This window comes from Talpa occidentalis, unplaced genomic scaffold (assembly GCF_014898055.3).
Source record: "Talpa occidentalis isolate TD23 unplaced genomic scaffold, MPIMG_talOcc4v2.1 talOcc4.2, whole genome shotgun sequence".
NCBI lineage: Eukaryota > Metazoa > Chordata > Mammalia > Eulipotyphla > Talpidae > Talpa > Talpa occidentalis.
Genome location: NW_023602073.1, coordinates 23,873,639 through 23,892,518, shown reverse-complemented (window position 1 = coordinate 23,892,518; position 18,880 = coordinate 23,873,639). Strand labels below are relative to the sequence as shown.

The 18,880-nt window shown below is 53.1% G+C and overlaps 1 protein-coding gene across 3 annotated transcripts in view; it reads left to right on the top strand.

Moving 5' to 3' along the window:
- Positions 1-18,880, top strand: part of SLC22A23 (solute carrier family 22 member 23) — a 150,237-nt gene that overhangs the window by 20,129 nt on the left and 111,228 nt on the right. For 2 of the 3 annotated variants that reach the window (XM_037519187.2, XM_054698427.1), the window contains exon 2: positions 16,551-16,654. The exons of the other annotated variant lie outside the window; for it this stretch is intronic. In XM_037519187.2, coding sequence (XP_037375084.1) covers positions 16,551-16,654 — 104 coding nt within the window. The remainder of the gene's footprint in view (positions 1-16,550; positions 16,655-18,880) is intronic. 3 annotated transcript variants of the gene reach the window in all.

Genomic DNA, 18,880 nt, shown 5'->3' with positions numbered 1-18,880 from the left:
AAACTAAGCTTGGATTTCAGCAAACATTTAGTTCCACTTCAAAGTTGTTTTTGGCAGAGCGTCACCTGTGTGGCAGCGTGCAAAGCCCCCTCCCCTCCCCGGGCTCCGGGTCCACCCTCAGCCCTGCCACAGTGTGGGAAGTGGGTGCAGATCTCTGTCCATTCCCACACTCCCCCACTGTCCATCTGCCCCGGTACCTCCTCCCCTGCCCGCCTGACCAGGCAGAAGAGGAAGTCGTGACCAGAACCACTCCCCCACCCCAGGCCACATTGGCTGGCACCACACCTGATCTGGTCACTGTGTCTGGTCCTTGCATTGTCATTTCTTACTCACAACTGCTGTCCACCCTTGGACCCTGAGCTCTTGCAGCCAGCAAGCATTCTCTGCACTGTCACTTCCCAGGACCTGGCATCCATAGGTGACCAGACCTAGTCATTGCATTTTGTTTTTTTAAGATTTAATTATTTATGCATACAAGAACTGAGGCACAGGCCAGAGGTGAGGCGGGTGACAGAACAGGCAGACTGACAAAATACACTGCTGAGGCGAGCAGCAGGTGAGCAGGAGAGGTCTGCTGCGCCATGAAGGTAGCTCCCTGGCTGGGGATCGAACTTGTGCTTCAGTGGCTGCGGACAGCTTCATAGGTTGCGTCTTAACCCCTTGTGCCACCAAGGAGGCCCTCATTACATTTTGCGGAAGGATACCCAAACCCTCTTCTAGGGAGCCTCTCCTATCCCCTAGTCTGTCGCTAACCCTGGCCTGGCCCCCTCCTATCACAGGGACCCCTGTGTACACCTAGCACCCCAGATCTGCTCTCCACCCTGGCAGCCCCATCCCTGTTTCTATCCTTTGCCTCCTTCCCAGCCCATCCCTAGCCTCTTCCTGCATCCAGGCTGACCCACACCTGGGGGCTGGCCCAGGTCCCTGCTCCCCTAACTCTGTGCCAGCCCCCTGAGCCACGGGGCTGCTTGATCCCCAGTCATCACAGGTGAAGCTGAGCCCTGCCCAGCGTGCACATGAGCTCTGGTGGCTGCAGGGTGAGAACGGGAGAAGAGCTCCTGGCGTGAGGCACTGCAGAGCTTAGGGCAACTGCCTGGCCCTTGGGATGAAGATAGAGACCGGTCAGGGGCAGGGCCTGTGAGCAGGAGCAGCAGCCTCCCGTCTCCCCCCCCCCCACCCAAGCTAGCAGAGAAAGGATGCTTCCTGCAGGTACTCTCAGCCTCACGACGAGCAGATGTGGTGCAGAGTGTGCTGGACCCTGGGGAAGATGTGCCTGTGGTCATGCCCCATTCCCGGGCAGGAAGGGGGCGCTTCCCCTTCCAGTGCTGGGCCGAGGCCATCAGGCTCTGTCCCCAGCATCCTGCCAGGTAGGCGTTCTCTCCATCCCACATCTTGCCTCTCTAGTCTGTAGAACCGAGCACTACTGAACGCTTCAAGCCCAGACTTGGGATAGCCTTCTTCCTCTGTTTTGGAACTTTTTGAATTGTGCACAATACACCTACCAGGAAATCAACCCTTTCCAACTGTGTCGTTCGGCGGTGCGAAGTTCATTCACGGCCACCCAGGCTGTGTTCACCCCCGCAAACTGAAACTCTGTCCCCCTGAAAGCCGGAGGCCCCTCCCACTGTCCCCCCATCCCCAGCAGCCGCGCCCCACTGCCTGTCCCTGAATCCCACGCTTCTGGGGGCCTCCTGTAAGTGGGCACGTCCAGCTGCCGTCCTTCTGTGACAGTCCAGCTCGCTGACATTTGTCCCCGGGGCTCCTCTGTGGCGGGGCCTGCGTGGGGTTTCCCTCCTGCACAGGCTGGGTCCTGTTCCACACGTGGGCGTTCGCCCGTTGGTGGGCATGTGGGTTCTGTTATCTGGCTGCTGTGAACAGTGCTGCTGTTCACGTGGGCGTGCAAATACCTGTCCACGGTCCTGCATTCGCCCCTTTGGGTGCACAGAACTCCCGGGAAGGAACAGGCGGTGTGCAGAACTCCTGCAGCGCGGGGCGGAGCAGGGCGGGCACTGCCCCTGCATCTCCTCCAGGAGGCTGAGTTTACAGTTGGTTGCCTCTTGCTGTGGGTGACCTTTTGCCTGCCATTTCCCGAGACCATGTCGTGTCTGCCCATCTGTTCCCAATTAGCCTTTGTAATCGTTTACGGAGACAAAGGAAAATGGTTCTCATCTGTATGTTCTCCGATTGAAGGTGGAAAAAGAGATCCCTCTCCTTGCTTGGAACAGCTTTGGATCTATCTGAGCCTCACCCCTCATCCCCTCATGTAGATCCTGGGGTGGCAGGCTGTGCCTTGTCTTATCATTTGCATGGGGACCGTATGTTCAGTCAGGGGTGGGGGACCCCAAAATATACCTGGCAGTACCTCTCATGCTCAGCAGTCTGAAAATATATATACCCTTTAGGGTGTGTGTTTGTTGGGGGGAGGCTGTTAAGGCCAAGGAAGTTTGAGAAATGTGCATGCAAACCCCCCTTTTGGGATTCATGAGGCTCTGAGGACCCTGCAAATGAGTTGCCAGAGATACTCTGCCTAACTACAGGTTACTGCACATTGCTTGATAGTGGATTCTGTTGTTGTTTTTTTAAAGATTTATTTATTCATGCATACAAGAGCTGGGGTACAGGCCAGAGGTCGGTGGGTGAAGGGATTCACCAGACAGAGTGGGGAGCAGAACAGGCAGACTGACTGAAATACACTGCTGAGGGGAGCAGCGGGCGAGACAGGAGAGGTCTGCTGCACCATGTGGGTAGCTCCCTGGCCCGGGATCAAACTCAGAGTCTGTCTTGGAGATGAGCGCCTATCCTGTCCCCTTGAGTAAGCTGCCTCCAGAAAATGCTCCCTGCCAGCGTGAAGACATGTCCTGAAGGGCAGCTCCTGGCAGAGTCCAGCTGAGGGCTGGACTTATGGGCTGTTTACTTTACCTCATCTTTGGGGCTTCTCATTTGCCTTTATGAGCAAGGAGTGGAGTGGGGCGGCCTAGTGGCTGGGCTCGGTCCCCTTGTGGCCAGTCTTGCACATGCCCCCTGTTGAATCAGTGGCTCACACAGAGTGTTACTCGGGATTGTCTGTGACTTGTGCCTTTTCGGTGCTGCCTGAGGCTGACGTGGACGTGGGTGCCCCGGCTTAGCCCTGCAGGGCCGTGAAACCCCAGGCAGCGATGGACATCACCACCAGAGCAGAAAGTCTGGGGTTGTGGAAGCAGGACAACAACCTGTCGTGTCCACTATTGGGGCTCCCCCATCACCAGTTCCTAAGCACCCTAATTCCAAATCCACTAGCAGCAGGAGTAGGTCCTGTTTGGAGTTCTCTGAGCCAGGTCTGTTGTCAAACCTGTGTCATCCAGTCAACCTGGCGGGCCAGGCGGGCTGCGAGCATCCAGGCCGAGCAGCTGGAGGTCTGCTGAAAAGCCCGCCCCAGACCACCTTGCCACTTCTTTGCCTTAGAAGGGGCACTGCTTGCTCCCCCTTCCTCTTGCAGAAGGCAGTGTTCTGCAGGGAGAGGGTACTGGCTTTGGCTTATGGATGCTTTTGAGTTTTATTTACAGACAACTCCAGGAGAGCTGTCTGTCAGCTAAGTAGTCTCCTGGGGTGTTCCGGCAGCCACAGCGGGAGGCAGGGAGTGGCCTCCCACCTGGGTGCAGCTGCCCCCTCCTGCCGGTGCTGTGCCTCAGGGCGGAGCTCCCCAGGGGCTCAGGCAGCCCGGGACACAGACTGCGCAGTCACACTTTGCTGTCTCAGTGCCAATTCCGCCCAGTGTTTGTGGGAGATTAATAGTTAGTGCAAGGGGAAAAATATAAACACCCTTTTGTGTATAATAGGGTTGTTAGCTGCTCACAACCAACCCACTTCTCTTCCTTTTGGTCAGAGAATGTATATTTAATGGGGGCCTCCTTGGTGGCGCAAGAGGTGAAGCACAGCACTGTGAAGCTGTCCGCAGCCCCTGCAGCATGAGTTCGATTCCCCGCTGGCCAGGGAGCAACCCACATGGCGCAGCAGACCTCTCCTGACTCTCCCGCTGCTCCCCTCAGCAGTGTATTTCATCAGTCTGCCTGTTCTGTTCCCTGCTCTGTGTCTGGTGAATCCTCTCACCCTCCCACACCTCTGGCCTGTACCCCAGTTCTTGGATGCATAAATAAATCTTAAAAAAAAAAAAGTGTATTTAATGAATGATGGTGGGGGGGGGGAAGGGGGCTGGGTGTCTATTCCCAGCACACAACCGATGAGGCCAAAATGAAGGGCACTGCATCCCGGGAGCCAGTGAGGGATGTGTGTGGAGCTGTGCCCAGCGCCTGCAGCACCTCCCCAGATGTCTGTGTTTTGTGGTGGGGGGGGGATCTCTGTCTCCCTCTCCACGGTACCTCTCCTGGTGCAGGCTGCACAGACAGGTTGTACAACTGGCAAAGTAACCCTTCATTTGACCAGTGAAGACTATGGCTACAAGAATAACACGGACTCTTCAACATCAAAACCCTTTCTGACAGTACTTTCATGATGCTCACACCCCAGTGTTCCCCAACAACAGGCATGAATAAGGCCCCAGGGAGCTGCTGGAATCACAGGCATGATTAGCAAGTAATGGGACTCCCATGTGTCAGCCACTGCACTGGACGCTTGCCCCGTGTTGTTCCCTGGCTCGAGACCAACCCCTGTGCTAGGCTTGGTGGCTCCTGTGTTCCTACATGTTGCAACTGAGGCCCCAAGAGGGGAAAAGTGACCCGGCTTCACACGACAGGCAAGAGGCAAAGCCAAGATTGCGACTCGGGGCTGTGAGCTGAGATCTCTGCGCTCACCACGATACCCAGCTGTCCCGACCGACTGCTGTCCGTGAGCACCCTGAGTGCTTCCTCCACAATCTTATTGATCACATAAATGCTCCTCTTCCAAGAGCGTGTAGGTAATAGCCAGGCCCCATGCAGGGAAGGCCATGGCCAGGCTGGTGAAAATGCAGAAATCTCTGTCCCTGCAGACACACCATTTGTCGGGCCTGTGACTTTGGGACACAGCTTGGCCGTTGCGGCTGAGGGTTAGGGCTGACTGTCCTCACGGAAGAGGTGATCCTCTCCGCTCACTGCTGCTCTGGTTTCCTATCACAGTTGGTAGGAAAAAAGCAACCCTTGTAGGAAGAGCCCATTTCACCCATGTCATCCACATCCTCTCTAAAGGGCTAGTCCAGTGTTGAAACAGAAGAAAAACTGGTTTAGCTGCTCAGCGCCTCTGATTCACAGGCTCTTAAACCAAGATGAGACTTTGCAGGAAGCCCCAGAGTTGGTCTCAGTGAAAACGTCCATGTTTTCCATCCTGGTGTTGTCAGGGATTGGCTCAGATTGGCTCAGAGGGGGACTGTGCCCAGGGTCAGGGGAGCAGCGGGTCCGTCTTCGTGCTGCCTTGGCGGTCAGGGGCTTGAGCACCTTGCTGGGAGGTGCCTATGCCACCAAGCATCGGGGTGGGGGGGGGGGGGCATCAGAAAGTGGGGTTTTCCCACATAGCCTGGGACAGAGGTATATCTGCTCAGGAAGCCAGGGCTCTGGCATGTATCGATCAGCCATGTGATTTTTTTTAACTTGAGCCAGTCATTTCATCATGCTTGTCCTCATTCCTTATTTTTTATTTTTATTTATTTTTTAAAGGTTTATTTATGCATGCAAGAGCTGGGGTGCAGGCCAGGTATGTGGGGGGTGGGGGATGAGAGGATTCACCAGAGACAGAGTGGGGAGCAGAACAGGCAGACTGACTGAAATACACTGCTGAGGGGAGCAGCAGGCAAGACAGGAGAGGTCTCTGCTGTGGGTTACCTCCCTGGTGGGGGATCGAACTCGTGCTACAGTGGCTGCCAATAGTGTCATAGTGCTGACTTTTTTTTTTTTAAAGATTTATTTATTTATTTATACAAGCACTGGGTACAGTCAGAAGCATGGGAGGGTGAGAGAATTCAGCAGAGCCAGAGCGGGGAGCAGAACAGGCAGACTGATGAAGCACACTGCTGAGGGGAGCAGCGGGCGGCAGGAGAGGTCTGTGCGCCATGTGGGACCCTCCTCCGGTGGCCGGGGAGCAGCCTGGGATCAAACCGGTGCTGCAGAGGCTGCGGGCAGCTTCGCAACCCAGCGCTCAACCTCTGCACCACGGGGGAGGCCCCCATAGTGCTGACTCTTAACCCCCTCTGCCACCAGGGGGTTAACCTTAACTTTTTCCAGCATTTCAGCAATAAAATTCTCTGGAGAATAAGATAGGGTGATGGTCTGATTTTAATAGCTGCCATTTATTAAATACATTATTTACAGGCACCTTAGAAGTTGTTTTGGTCTAGTCGCCATAACAGTAGATAACAGTGGAATAACCCTGGAGCCTGTCCAGCTTCTCCTGAGAGGCGTTGTGTCCACATCCATGAAATACCTTGTTACAAATACTTGTTAAATACTTGATGAGACAAATGCTATAGCATTTAATGGAGATAGAAAAATGGCTTTTATTTGCATGAATGAGGGCTCTTTCTCTGAGTTGACTGGGAGAAAGAGCATAAGTTTTCATTAGACGTAGTTTTTTTAAAAAGATTTATTTATTTGTGCATACAAGAGCTGGGGTATAGGCCAGAGGTGTGTGTGGGGGGTGGTGGTGAAAGGATTCACCAGAGACAGAGTGGGGAGCAGTACAGGCAGACTGACTAAAATACACTGCGAAGGGGAGCAGTGGGCGAAACAGGATAGGTCTGCTGTGCCATGTGGGTAGCTCCCTGGCTGGCCAGGGATGAAACTCATGCTGCAGAGGCTGCAGATTGCTTCACAGTACTGTGCTTAACCCCTTGCACTACCAGGGAGGCCCAGACGTAGATTTTTAATCTGCTACTGAAGAGTTATTTGACCTGGCACCTGTTGGTTACCCTCTCTGAGCCTCAGTTTCCCCCTCTGTAAAATGGTCACCCTGTGATAACTAACACCTGTGTGGTTGGGAGTGTGTGAGGCCTGTGGGAAAGAGCTTAATTCATAGCAGATGGCAGAGGGCCTAGGCCCACTGGGTACTCACCAAATGTTTCTGTCCATCTTTCTGAACAATGTCTAACATAGATAACAGATGTGTTCTATTATGAGAGAATTATTCATAGTTTTAAATAAATTTCTCATCTACCCAATGGGTTTTTGTAATAAAAGGAGAATGATCTTCCCCTGGGAGCATTGCTAATTGTAAGAAGTTTGGCAGAAACAGCTAGAAACTATATTGTCTCCATAAATTTCCTATAATAAATATGTATTTATTTAAGTAAAATTTATTTGAAGAAATAATCATGGGAGGAAAAGGGATAAAGAAGATCATGGTACCATGACCTCCAACAAACACCAAGAGCACCCTGGGGTCCTGAGAGTGGCCATTTCTAGGCAACAGTATCTTTTTGCAGTATCTCCAGTTCCAGCCAGTATCTTCAGGACTAGAAATAGAAATAAATCCCTCTCTTTGAAGAACTCATGGTCTACATGTGGAGTTGGCGCCCTCCCCCTGTGAAAAGTACGTGTTTCCAACTTTGCTGACTATGGGGTTTGTCACAACCAGGCAACTCTGCATAAACCATCAGAGGCAGTATGGAAATGAATGTGTATGGCTAGGGGGACAATAAAACTTTATTTATAAAACAGGTGGAAGGGCCAAATTTGGCCCACGCTTGGCCATTCCCCCCAAACTGTGAAGGAAAGACCTGTAAGCAAGTGATGGTACCATACTGTGATACTTGTGGTGTTTTCGTGAGCACTGGGTGTTACCCAGAAGGCAACAGGATCCAGACTGGGGAAAAGAGACCCTCCCTCTTCCCCAACCCCACCACTGAGTCTCTTACCCTTGTTAGAAAGATGGAACTGTATCTATTTCTATCTTTGCAATTTTGTGTCCCTTTCCCTCTTCACTTAATTGTGGTACACAAAGGTAACCAGTGCTCCTGAAAGAAAAAAGACAAGCCATCTTTAGCCTCTCTGATGGTGCAGGGGTTGAAAACAGTGCTATCAAGCTACTGCCAGCCACTGCAAGCACAAGTTCGATACCCGGCCGGCCAGGGAGCTAACCACATGGCACAGCAGACCTCTCCTGACTCGTCCACTGCTCCCCTCAGCAGTGTATTTCAGTCAGTCTGCCTGTCCTGCTCCCCACTGTCTCTGGTGAATCCTCTCACCCCCCGACCTCTGGCCTGTACCCCAGTTCTTGTATGCGTAAATAAATAAATCTTTAAAAAATAAAAAGACAATTGGTCTAGCAAGTCATCCTCCCACCCACCAGTGATAGACAATGGTGAAGAATTGGAGTTGAAAGGAGTTTTATCCTTTGAGCGGGCACTGAGCCAGAACAGCCAGGGCGTGTTTGTGGATATTGTGGGGCAGGCCAGGAAGAGCAGTGCAGGCAAAGGGCACCGAGGCTCTGGGTGCTGCACGGGGTTGGCACAGCTGCAGACGGGTGGGGGAGGGTAGGCATGTGAAGGGTTGGTGAGGGATGACTCAGGTTGTAAAAGGAACTTCACAGGCCCTGTGGAGTCTGGGTCGCAGCTGCCAGGCAGTGGGAAGGAATGGATGTGTTTGTTTGCGGTGAAGGAAAGGGGATTTTCCTTCTGCTGGGATAGATCCCCGGGGTCATCCAACGCCTCATTCTGAGGATAACCTGCACCTATGACCCAAAGGTCCCCATCCTTGGCTCCTCTGCAGGATTAGTTGTTAATTTAAATGTTAATGTGATAGTCCAGTTTCACTCGTGTTCAATACTATACTAGAGTAAACGCGAGAGAGCTTTTGAGTTTCTCAGGTTGAGACTTCCTGTGACTTGGTATAAATTAATGTGCTCAAGCCTCTCTGGTTTCACTTGGGGCGTCCTGGCTCCTCTGCTGTGATGCTTAGGGCTATGGCTGCCTGCCTCTATGCCTCTTCCCTTCTTCCTTCCCTTTCTGCTACCCTCTTGTCCCTCCCCCTCTCCCCAGTTTTGTAATAGGCCCCTTTAATTTATAGGACTTACTATTAATTTCCCTTCTTTGAAGGAGTTGGTGAGGGCTGTTGGCACAATATGCCTTGCAGAATTTGGAAAGACTCTCCAAGGTTTGGGTTGTTAGAAGGCATTGCTTACATGTACTGTCAGCTGCCTTGGGGGGTACATCTATTCAACGCCCCCAAACGCCGTTGAGCTCATTATGCCAAATGAACAAACACAATATTGTGGATCTCTGCTTGGAAGCCCTGCGCCCTCGTAGCTTTTAAGAAAATAAAGGGTCTGGGCCTCCCTGGTGGCGCAAGGGGTTAAGTGTCAGCACTATGAAGCTGTCCGCAGCCTCTGCAGCATGACTTCGATCCCCAACCAGGGAGCTACCCACATGGCACAGCAGACCTCTCCTGTCTTGCCTGCTGCTCCCCTCAGCAGTGGATCTCAGTGAATCCACCTATTCTGCTCCCCACTCTGTCTCTGTTGACTCCTCTCACCACCCCCCAGCACCTCTGGCCTGCACCCTGGCTCTTTTATGCATAAATAAATAAATCTTTTTAAAAAAAGAAAGAAAAGAAAAGAAAAGAGAGGGGAGGGGAGGGGAGGGGAGGGGACAGCCTTGTTTCATTCTCCCGGAGAGGATTCTCCCTCGATGCCAGAGGCCCATTCAGGTGGTCAATTTTGTTTCCCTTTCCTTGGAGAGAGGTTTTACATTGCTAGAACCCCTCTCCATGTCAGTCACAAAGGATTGTTGTTCCACTGCCCTCCCCTGGGATGGCAACATCATGGAAAATACAGCAGGTGTTAGGAGCCATCCTTGGAAGGACCCAAACAGAGGTCAGCGTGGAAGGGTCAGAAGGAATCTGAAATGACCATGTTAGTTAAAAATAGGACCAAGTGAGCTTTTGGGTTCTGAACCACTTGCAGGGGGATCGAACCGCTTCTGTGCGTGGTGCGGGGGGGTTGGGGGGGTCCAGAGATGGGGGGCTGCAGGTTTGCTGTCCCTGTCTCCATCCAGCGCGAACAGGCTTGTAGAGGCGCTGGGTACGACTGTCTCCCTCATTGTTCCCTATCTCGGTTCTTGGCACTAAGTTAAAAAGGAAAAAAAATGAGGGGCCTATTGAGCCACTAGAGCACCCACTGTGGCCATTCGGTCCCCCAGGAAGTTTGTGAGGATGCTGCGGCAGCGGGTCTCCCGCAACCAGAGAACAAGCTTAGCAGCAACGCGCCACGAGTCATCTGAGGTTTGCAAAACAAGCGGTGCATCGTGAATGTGGATGGTCTTTTAGGAAAAAGAAATTCCACACACTGCTAGTGTGGAAACTGCCGCCCGCAGGGGCGCCCACGCAGCCTGAATGTGGAGGTGCAGCGGGAGGAGCCTGCCGGGCACTCTGGCTTTTGTGGGGTGTCCTTTTGTCTGCGACTAACCTCTCCGCGTGGACTGGCGCACCGGAGGGCGCGCGCCTGTGTCCTGCCATCTCTTTGTCTCCAATTAAGAAATGCAAAGCGTGGCGGTGCCCGGGATGCGGCCCGCTTCTCCAGAGGCCGCCGAAATGTCACTTGAAGGGGAAAATATACGGTGGCAGTGACTGCTGAGCTCGCATTTCTCTGGATCCCTGTCACTCCCACAAGCATTTTGTTTTATTTAAGCTTTTGAAATTTTCGGCAGTATCAGCCCTTGGCAGTGAGCAGAAATGTGCCCTCTCGCTCAGCGGGCTGGCTGTCCTCAGAACCGACCCCTTGTGTGGCGATTGGTAGGATTCTGGTGGTTTCTGATGGAACAAGCACAAAGGGGGGGATCTCCACTGCCAAAGGTGAAACTCGGGGGAATTTTTCACTTAGTTCCTTAAAAAATGTTGAGTTTTTAAGGCGCATTCACATAAATACGCTGCAAGCTATGAAGACCTGGGCTGCTCTGGGCACTTTCCAAATGAGCTTCCTCTGGGTCTTCACAAAGAACGATAAATTGGTAGAGGCGTGACAGAACAGACAAAGGGGATTTTGATTTCGAGGGGCTGGAAACATGGGGAGGTAAACCTGTGGGGGAAGCTGATAGAAGACCAGGGTCTTTCTGGCAAGGTTTGCTTACAGCTGACATCCCATCGCTTCACAGGCGTCACGCTTCCCTGGAGGGGGTTTATGACAGTCCTGCTTCTGGGAAGTTCCTGCTTCCAGGCAGACAGAAGAGGCTCGAGAAGAGCTGATACTTCTCCTTTGCCTCCAGCTCAAAATAATTCTTAGGTATTATAGGGGGGCACACTCCAATCCCCCCTACTGTATTTTTGTGAGCTTAGGGCTTACCATTTTATGTAAATTTTTTGGATACATGGATGTTTTCAATAATAATTAAAATTATTATTTAAGTATCAACTGTCACCAGATTGAGGTTTTTTTTTTTTTGGGGGGGTGCCCTCCCCTTAGCTTTTATCCTCAGGGATTCCACCTCTACTCCAAATGTGCAGAAATTCTGTTTTCTTCCCATTTTTTAAATGTTTTGGTTTTACGTGTTGCTTTCTCATCGGGCACATGATTACTGGAAATAAGATTGTCTCCCTCCCATCTATTTTCCATCTCCTTGAGAAATTTCATTAGTTTCTCTGATGAAAATGTGTCTGCGCTGGCATGTTTAGCAATGAGATGATTCCTTTGAAAACAATGTAAATGTAATTTCTTCTTATCCTGAAATTACATAGGTAGAAAAATAGTCTGCCAGATTTCCTGTCACCTCGCCTATTTTTTTTTGTTTGTTTGTTTTAATTTTTAACGGAACACATGTGACTGAAACGGAGGACACTGCTTAGTGCTGTGGCCTCGGCGTTTAGTCCTGGCTCACGAATACCATGTGGCACCCCCACTGAACATTCCCACAGAACAAGGTGAAGAAGACCAGCCTGGGATTATGAAATGGGGCCGTGACTCCAAGGCTTTTAGGATCTTGTTAAACCTGCTGATGAAGTGTTAATGGGCCTCATGAAAGCACCTTTCTCATGTCTGCATTCTCATGTCTCATGTCTGCATTCTCATGTCTCAGTCTGGGACGAGACCAGAGTTAATGCATATAGACCTGGTGTCTCCGACCCCCTTCACTAACCCCATCCGGAGGAAGGTCACCGAGGAAATAGAGTTCAATTTGCAGGTCCCAGAAACCACTGCAGGTCTTTAAGGGCCTAGGATTTGACGACTGGGAAACAGTGTGAACTTAATTTCAGGAGTGGCCGCAGGCTGGGCCTCCAAGAGGATTTCTAGGACGAGTCCCTGTGGCTGGCCTGTCTGGGGAGCCAAGTCACAGGCTGGGGCCTCGGGAGGTCACTGTGCTGTTGCTGGCTCTGACATCACACCTGAGCCCCCTGCAGGCCCAGCCCCGGTCAGGTCAGAGCAGCCCCTTAGTCCTCACTTAACACTCTTGCCAACTGAAGACATCCTGAAAGTTTGAACTAGGTTGTACACTGAAAGTTATTTTGGGGTGTCAGCTGATTGGCAGAACTTACACCACATTTGAAACCTTAGCCGTAAGGGAGCCTGGAAGTGTTTTTTTTTTTTAGTCCTCCAGTACACGCCAAAGGAACACCCTCCAAATGGACTATGTGTGAACCCCTACTTTATTCCCATAAATCTGACCACCCCTGTGGCTGGTGTGTGGGTGGAGGATATTTGAAATGGTGAATCTTCTGGAATTAATCGGTGGTTGATTTGATGGGGGAGGAAAATGAGAAGAGGGAGGCAACAGGGTCATGTCAGACGCAAACCCATGGCATGAAGTCCTACTTTTGCACTTTCCACCCTTAAAATCCCGTGGCCTTCATGATTGATAAGTGGTGCAAACAAATTTCAAGAGCAAGATGATCTCAAAACTTCCTCATACCGCTGAGATTGCTTTGCAGATAATCCGATGTCTGAACCTATTTTATTCTCCCAGGACATTTTTGCCAGTACCATAAGTGGAAGGCAAACACACAAACATGGGGTGGGGTGGAGGAAGGGGGTGTATCTGGCGTACTGCACAGTGAGTTCCCTGTGCCTCCCCACCCAGTTTATGGAATGTGCCTGGGGGGGGGATGGGGAGATGGGGGTGCTCCAGGCTTTCCGGAGTATCCAGGGGACCTTGTCCCGGGAGCCTGCTGGGGTCTGGAGGCCTTTTGCCCTTTGACTCAGGCCATCAATTCTCAGGTCTCATGGAGGGGCTTGGGTGGACATCCCTGTCCCGGATCCCCTCACTCCTGCCCCAGACTGATGAGGACCAGCAGACGCCTATAACACGGCTTTCTACCCCCAGCTGAGGGGTGCTCTGCCCCCACAACTGTTTTTTTTTTCCCCTCCAGCCCTGCTCTAGGCAGAGGCTGCCTAGAGGCTCCCTGAGCATCTCACTGGGTGGCAGCTACATCGGGTCTGGCCCCAGGCAGCATTACCGGCAGGTGGCTGAGCTCACACATTCCCTCCACCCCTCTGGATGCCTTGATGAAAATCTCCTTTGTTTCCACCATCTCACCTAAGCAAAACCTTCTCCTTCTCATCCCCCCCACCCCAGGAATTCATTAGCAGGAGTTATTGGTGGAGCCCCGAGCGAGGACCCTCTGCCACAGAGTCCTTGGTGGGCGCCCTCCCCTCCAGGGGCGCTCTGGGAGTGGGGTGTACCCCTCTCTCATCAAGAATGTGCTGGGGGGCCTCCCCGGTGGCGCAGCGGTTGAGCCCTGGGTTGCGAAGCCGCCCGCGGCCTCTGCGGCGCCGGTTCGATCCCCAGCTGCTCCCCGGCCACCGGAGGAGGGTCCCGCATGGCGCGCAGACCTCTCCTGCCGCCCCCTGCTCCCCTCAGCAGTGTACCTCGGTCCTTCTGCCTGCTCTGCTCCCCGCTCTGGCTCTGGTGAATCCTCTCACCCTCCCACGCTTCTGACTGTACCCAGTGCTTGTATAAACAAAACAAACGAACAAACAAACAAATAAATAAATAAAACATGCCTCTGTAAAAAAAAAAAAAAAAGTGTATTCTTAAAAAAAAAAAAAAGAATGTGCTGGGCTGAGACATAGGCAGGTGTGATGTAACAGGACAGTAAAGATTGCAGGTGTTACAAGCACCCCCACTTCCAGATTAGCCAGGTGTGCTTGTGCATGTTGGGCAATGGCAGCCTTGTGGGCGGGGGCCATGCGGGGCAGAGCAGCCGATCCAGAAGCCACCTCCGAACTTACAAACCTTACTGGGAAAGGCACAGATACGCACTGCTGGCTCCGGTGCCATGACTCACCTGATAAGGCAGAACCTGCTCTCCTGAGGCTAGAGATCAGCTGCACCTTGAAAGCTGTTTGTTATTAAAAATTTATTTTCTCCTAGAAACAATACAGACTTGCAAAATGGCCTCCAAAGGCCACTTGCCTATCATCCAGTGCTGTGGGGCATCCCCCCGGCCACCTTCACTGCCCCTCCACACTCGGGAGTGTGCGCCGGAGCCCGGCACTGCCTGGGCGCTCAGCCTTCCTCTGGAAACCACAGGACCGGCTGCCTGGGGTTCTCGAACTCTCTGGGGGGCTAGTTACATGGCGGCTGTGCCTCCTGCCAGAAGCTCTTGTCACTGGGGCTGGGATGGGACCTAAGAGTTGGCATTTCTGACATCACAGGAGGGGATGCCGATGCTGCCAGTACCTGGAGCAGATGTGGGGGTCTCCTGGGGCAGACATAGCAGGACATCAACCCCTGGGTCTGATTCATAATTGTTGGATTCTGTGCAGCTGGCAGCGCCCCACTCCTAACACTTGAATAAGCCTCACAGACAATACCCTCCCCCCAAGCTATAGCTAGTGTGCTTGCATTGCACGCCCTCCTTCCTGAGGCTAGCATTGGATGCCTTCTGGAAGCAGATGGCATGGAGGAGCAGGTCACCCTCCCCAGGTCTCAGGAAAGTCACACGTGCCTTCTGGTGCCAGCCAGTGTGGGGACTGTGTGACAGGCAGCCAGCTCCCTGCTCCAGGCCAGGTGCCTCCCTCTGCAACTGCTGTGCAGGAGCCCCGATTCCCCCAGAGCCCGCTGAGGCTGGACACCCACTGAGCACTCCTTCAGGGGCTCCATCGGGCTTTCTGGAAGTTTGGGCACAGGTGCAGAACCTGGGTTTCCAGTGGCCTTTAAGAATCCTCTCGATGTATGTCTTGTAGTGCTTTACCTATATTTTCTTCTATATATTTTATGGTTTCAGGTCTTATGTCCAGTTCTTTTATCCATTTTGAGTTGCTTTTTGTGCATGGTGAAAGGTAGTGGTCTAGTTTTCATTTTTTTGCATGTGGTGGTCCAATTTTCCCAGCACCATTTATTGAACAAACTGTCCGTGTTCCACTGCATAGTCCCCAGGGCTCAGGATGGACAGACAAGGGGCCAATGGAGAGATGTACAAGCCGAGATCAGGTCTCAGCCCAGCATTGTCCCCCTCCCCTACCCACCCCCAAAGCCTATTTCTGGTTTCTGTTTCCGGAACTCCTGTTCTGACATCCCCTGGAGAGCCCCTCCCTGGCCTCACCCCACTCCCGCCTCTGCAGCTCCTCTGCCCTACAGCCAAAGCCCAGAGCTGGAAGCTGCAGCTGAGCTGTTGCTCCACTAGGAAGGGGGCTCTGTACCACTGATGGGGAGCACGGGGCTCAGTCTTCACAGTGTCACCAGCAAGACCCCTCTGATCTGCGCCCCAGGCTTGAGCCCTGTGTCCCCACTTGGGAGCAGACTTGGGATCCCACCTCCCGCTTCCGCAAAGGAGAACACAGCTGGGTGGTTGTTTGCATTTTTAATGCCAGAGCGAAACTTCTTGTAAACATCGTCTAAACATGGTCTGCACCCACGGCTTGACCTTGCCTCCAAGGGCAGCAGATGGCTTTACAGTGATGTGGGGAAAGTCGAGGACACTTCCACAGACAGAGAAGAATGCTCAGGTTGATATTTCAACATTTACTAGCAATTCTATTTTTTTTTTTAAAGATTTATTTATTTATACAAGCGCTGGGTACAGTCAGAAGCGCGGGAGGTTGAGAGAATTCACCAGAGTCAGAGCGGGGAGCAGAACAGAGCAGGCAGACTGACGAAGTACACTGCTGAGGGGAGCAGCGGGCGCGGCAGGAGAGGTCTGCACGCCATGTGGGACACTCACCCTGGGGCCGGGGATCAAACCGGCGCTGCAGAAGCTGCGGGCAGCTTCACAACCCAGCGCTCAACCACTGCGCCACCGGCGAGGCCCAGCAACTCTATTTTTAAGTCAACTTAGGAAGTTTTTGGAATGGCGGGGATGGAAACATAGAGGATGTTTTTAATTTCCTTCTGTTGTTATGAAACCCCTTGCAAAAAGTTGGGACTGATGCCAGTTCTGCCGGGAAAAAGGGGCCGTTGAGCAGGGACCCGCAGCTTCCTTGGCTGCTCCCCCACATCTCTCAGATCATTTTTATACCCTGTCCTAGTCTGAAATGTCACACTGCTTTTGTGGACAAATTCTCATTGTTGGATTTTCAAAATCATTGACGAACCCCCGGTGGAGGGATCCGGTGTTGTGACCAGTCAGGGGGTCCTCACTCAGTGACTGTTTTGCCCTGTACCTGCCTGCACCCCACATCTGTGGATGTTTCTCTCTGATTTGTTTTTATTTGTCCCTCTCTAGTGGGATCTTGTGTGTGATAATGCCTGGAAGGTCCATATCGCTAAATTCTCCTTGCTGGTTGGATTAATCTTTGGCTACCTAATTACTGGATGCATTGCTGACTGGTGAGTACCACTTGCCTGCCCCTCACCCCCTTGGGAAGCCACATGACTTGGGCTGGCTGGAGAGGAGGGGCCACTAGCTTCCTGCTAGCGGGCCTGGTCTCTGCCCAGGCACTAGCGCGGGAGCAGAAAGCTGGAGTTGTTGCCCCCCTGAGCTAAGCACACTGGCCAGTGCCATGGCGGGCCCTTTAGAAGCGAGAATTTCAGCTCATCACAGTTCTCCCGCTGCCAGAATCGAGCCGAGTGCAGCAGCCCATGGCAGTCGGTGGCCCTCTCTCCTGCTACGGTCAGGCTCCACAGGCTGGGCTTTAGGTGGGGGTGGCTGGGGATGTGCAAGATGCATCAAAAAATGGGGAGAGGAGAAGTAGAGGCCAGATACACAAACAGAATGGGGAGCCAGTGCCAAGTAGTGAACTGAAGGGCCACACGGGTTTCAGGCTGGGGCCATCCCTGTGGCTGGCTTGGTTCAAAGATGCCTCTGCAGGGCCCCTAAGGGTGGCCAGCTCGAAGCTGGTGGCCAGGCCTACGGACTGTGGCCAGAGGGAGGAGACGTGCTTCCCAGGGGTTAGGGAGTCTGAGTGCCCAGAGGCAAAGGTGAAGTTTGGAAGGGAGAGCAGATGTTGGTGTGGCGGGAGGGGAGGAGGGGGCAGCAATGAAGACGGCAGCGGCGCAAGCTGGCACTTACTGGCTGGCCTCTGCCGTCAGGTGCTGTGCTGGGAGTTTCCATTCATGAAAACAGCCGGCCACCTGCGGCCCTGCTGGCCAGGCCATCGAGACCTGCTTCCTAATGGGAAGTGGAAGCACAGAGTCTAAGTAGCCTCCAGACACCTGTCTGTGCTCATCTCTTCTGTTGCGGAGCCCCTGGAGAGGAAGCTTCTGATCATGACACTCCTGTGTCCACACACATTTACTTAAGGTGCTCACGAGGGCAGCAGAATGAGCAGCTGGGCAGGAAGTGGTTGCCACAGGGGACGGCCTTCACACAGGCTGGGGCTCACACTTCTCTGTCCTGAAGGAGCTTTTCTGTGAGCCCAGCAGACCCTTGGCCCTATTGCCAGGGGAGTGAACGCCTCACACCTGTGGTTTGCTTCCATGCCCCGGTGCCCTAGCCAGCTGGGAGCCCTCCAGACCTGGGCATGGGGCAGCCCAGAGGCATCCCAAGACCACTTTGAAGTCCTGGAAACCCCCGGTATTTGGGGAGCCCCTGCATTATGTAGTGTGAGTGCCTTTGGGTTCAGACTTGGCTTAGACATATGCTGCTTAAGCTGCCTTCCCCGGGACAGCCACGAGGATGTTTAGAGAGAGGAAAAGCATAGTTTTTTTTGTTGTTTTTTTTTAAACAAATACTTGAATGTAAAGGTATTCAGACTGAGCTAGACGGATCTAAACATACTCTAGCCTCAATATTTGAACCATGACCCCATTTCCTAGAAGCCAGCGCTGATGTGGGTCGGGACGGTGGGTTCACATAACCCCACAGCATGGCCGTGGCGTCCTCAGCCAGGATGTCCTGGAGAGGTGAGGAGGTGGCCCTGGTGCCTCACCTCTCCACACCTATACTGCTTGGCCTCCCAGAGTCCACTCTGGGCCTGGGACACACAAGAGGAGCTTAGGGTCTCCCTTGGTGGGGGGTGGTGTCTGAGGCTGCAGACCTGGCCTCAGAGGCTCCTCCCAGCAGCAGGTGGGCATGGGGGCGGGGGCCAGCCCCCCTTGCATGGTGGCTTCTGGAACCTTTTGAGCAGACCTCAGTCCCAGCTTGAAAATTTGGTGTTTTCCACCCTCTTTTTTTGTGGTTTGTGGACAGAGGGGGTGGCCTTTATTCCATGCCAGAGTCTGCTTATAAGGAAAGAGAGCCAGGGAACCCCACCAAGTCACCCCACCATCTTACATCCTGAGATGCAGGCAGCAGCAGTGGCACAGGAGAAGCCCGCTGTTGTCTTTAAGAAGCAGCTGCTTCCCATGCCCGTGATGTTGGGGACGTTGTGTGTTGCCCTATAACGTCTGTGTAGGTGTTTGAGAGCCGGTGGCCCACGGCGCCTCCCCCCGCCCCTGGCTCTTTGCTGGACCTTTTGCGTTTCTGGCTCCAGAGCCCTCTGCCCTGTCCCCAGCTGGCACTGGGAGGCCCCTTGCCCTCCGCTTGGCCCTCTAGCTCCTGGCGGGGCCTGGCCCCTGGGGAAGGAGCACTAGCCAGAGAGAGTGGAGAGGAAGAGGGACGTTTTGTTTTCATCC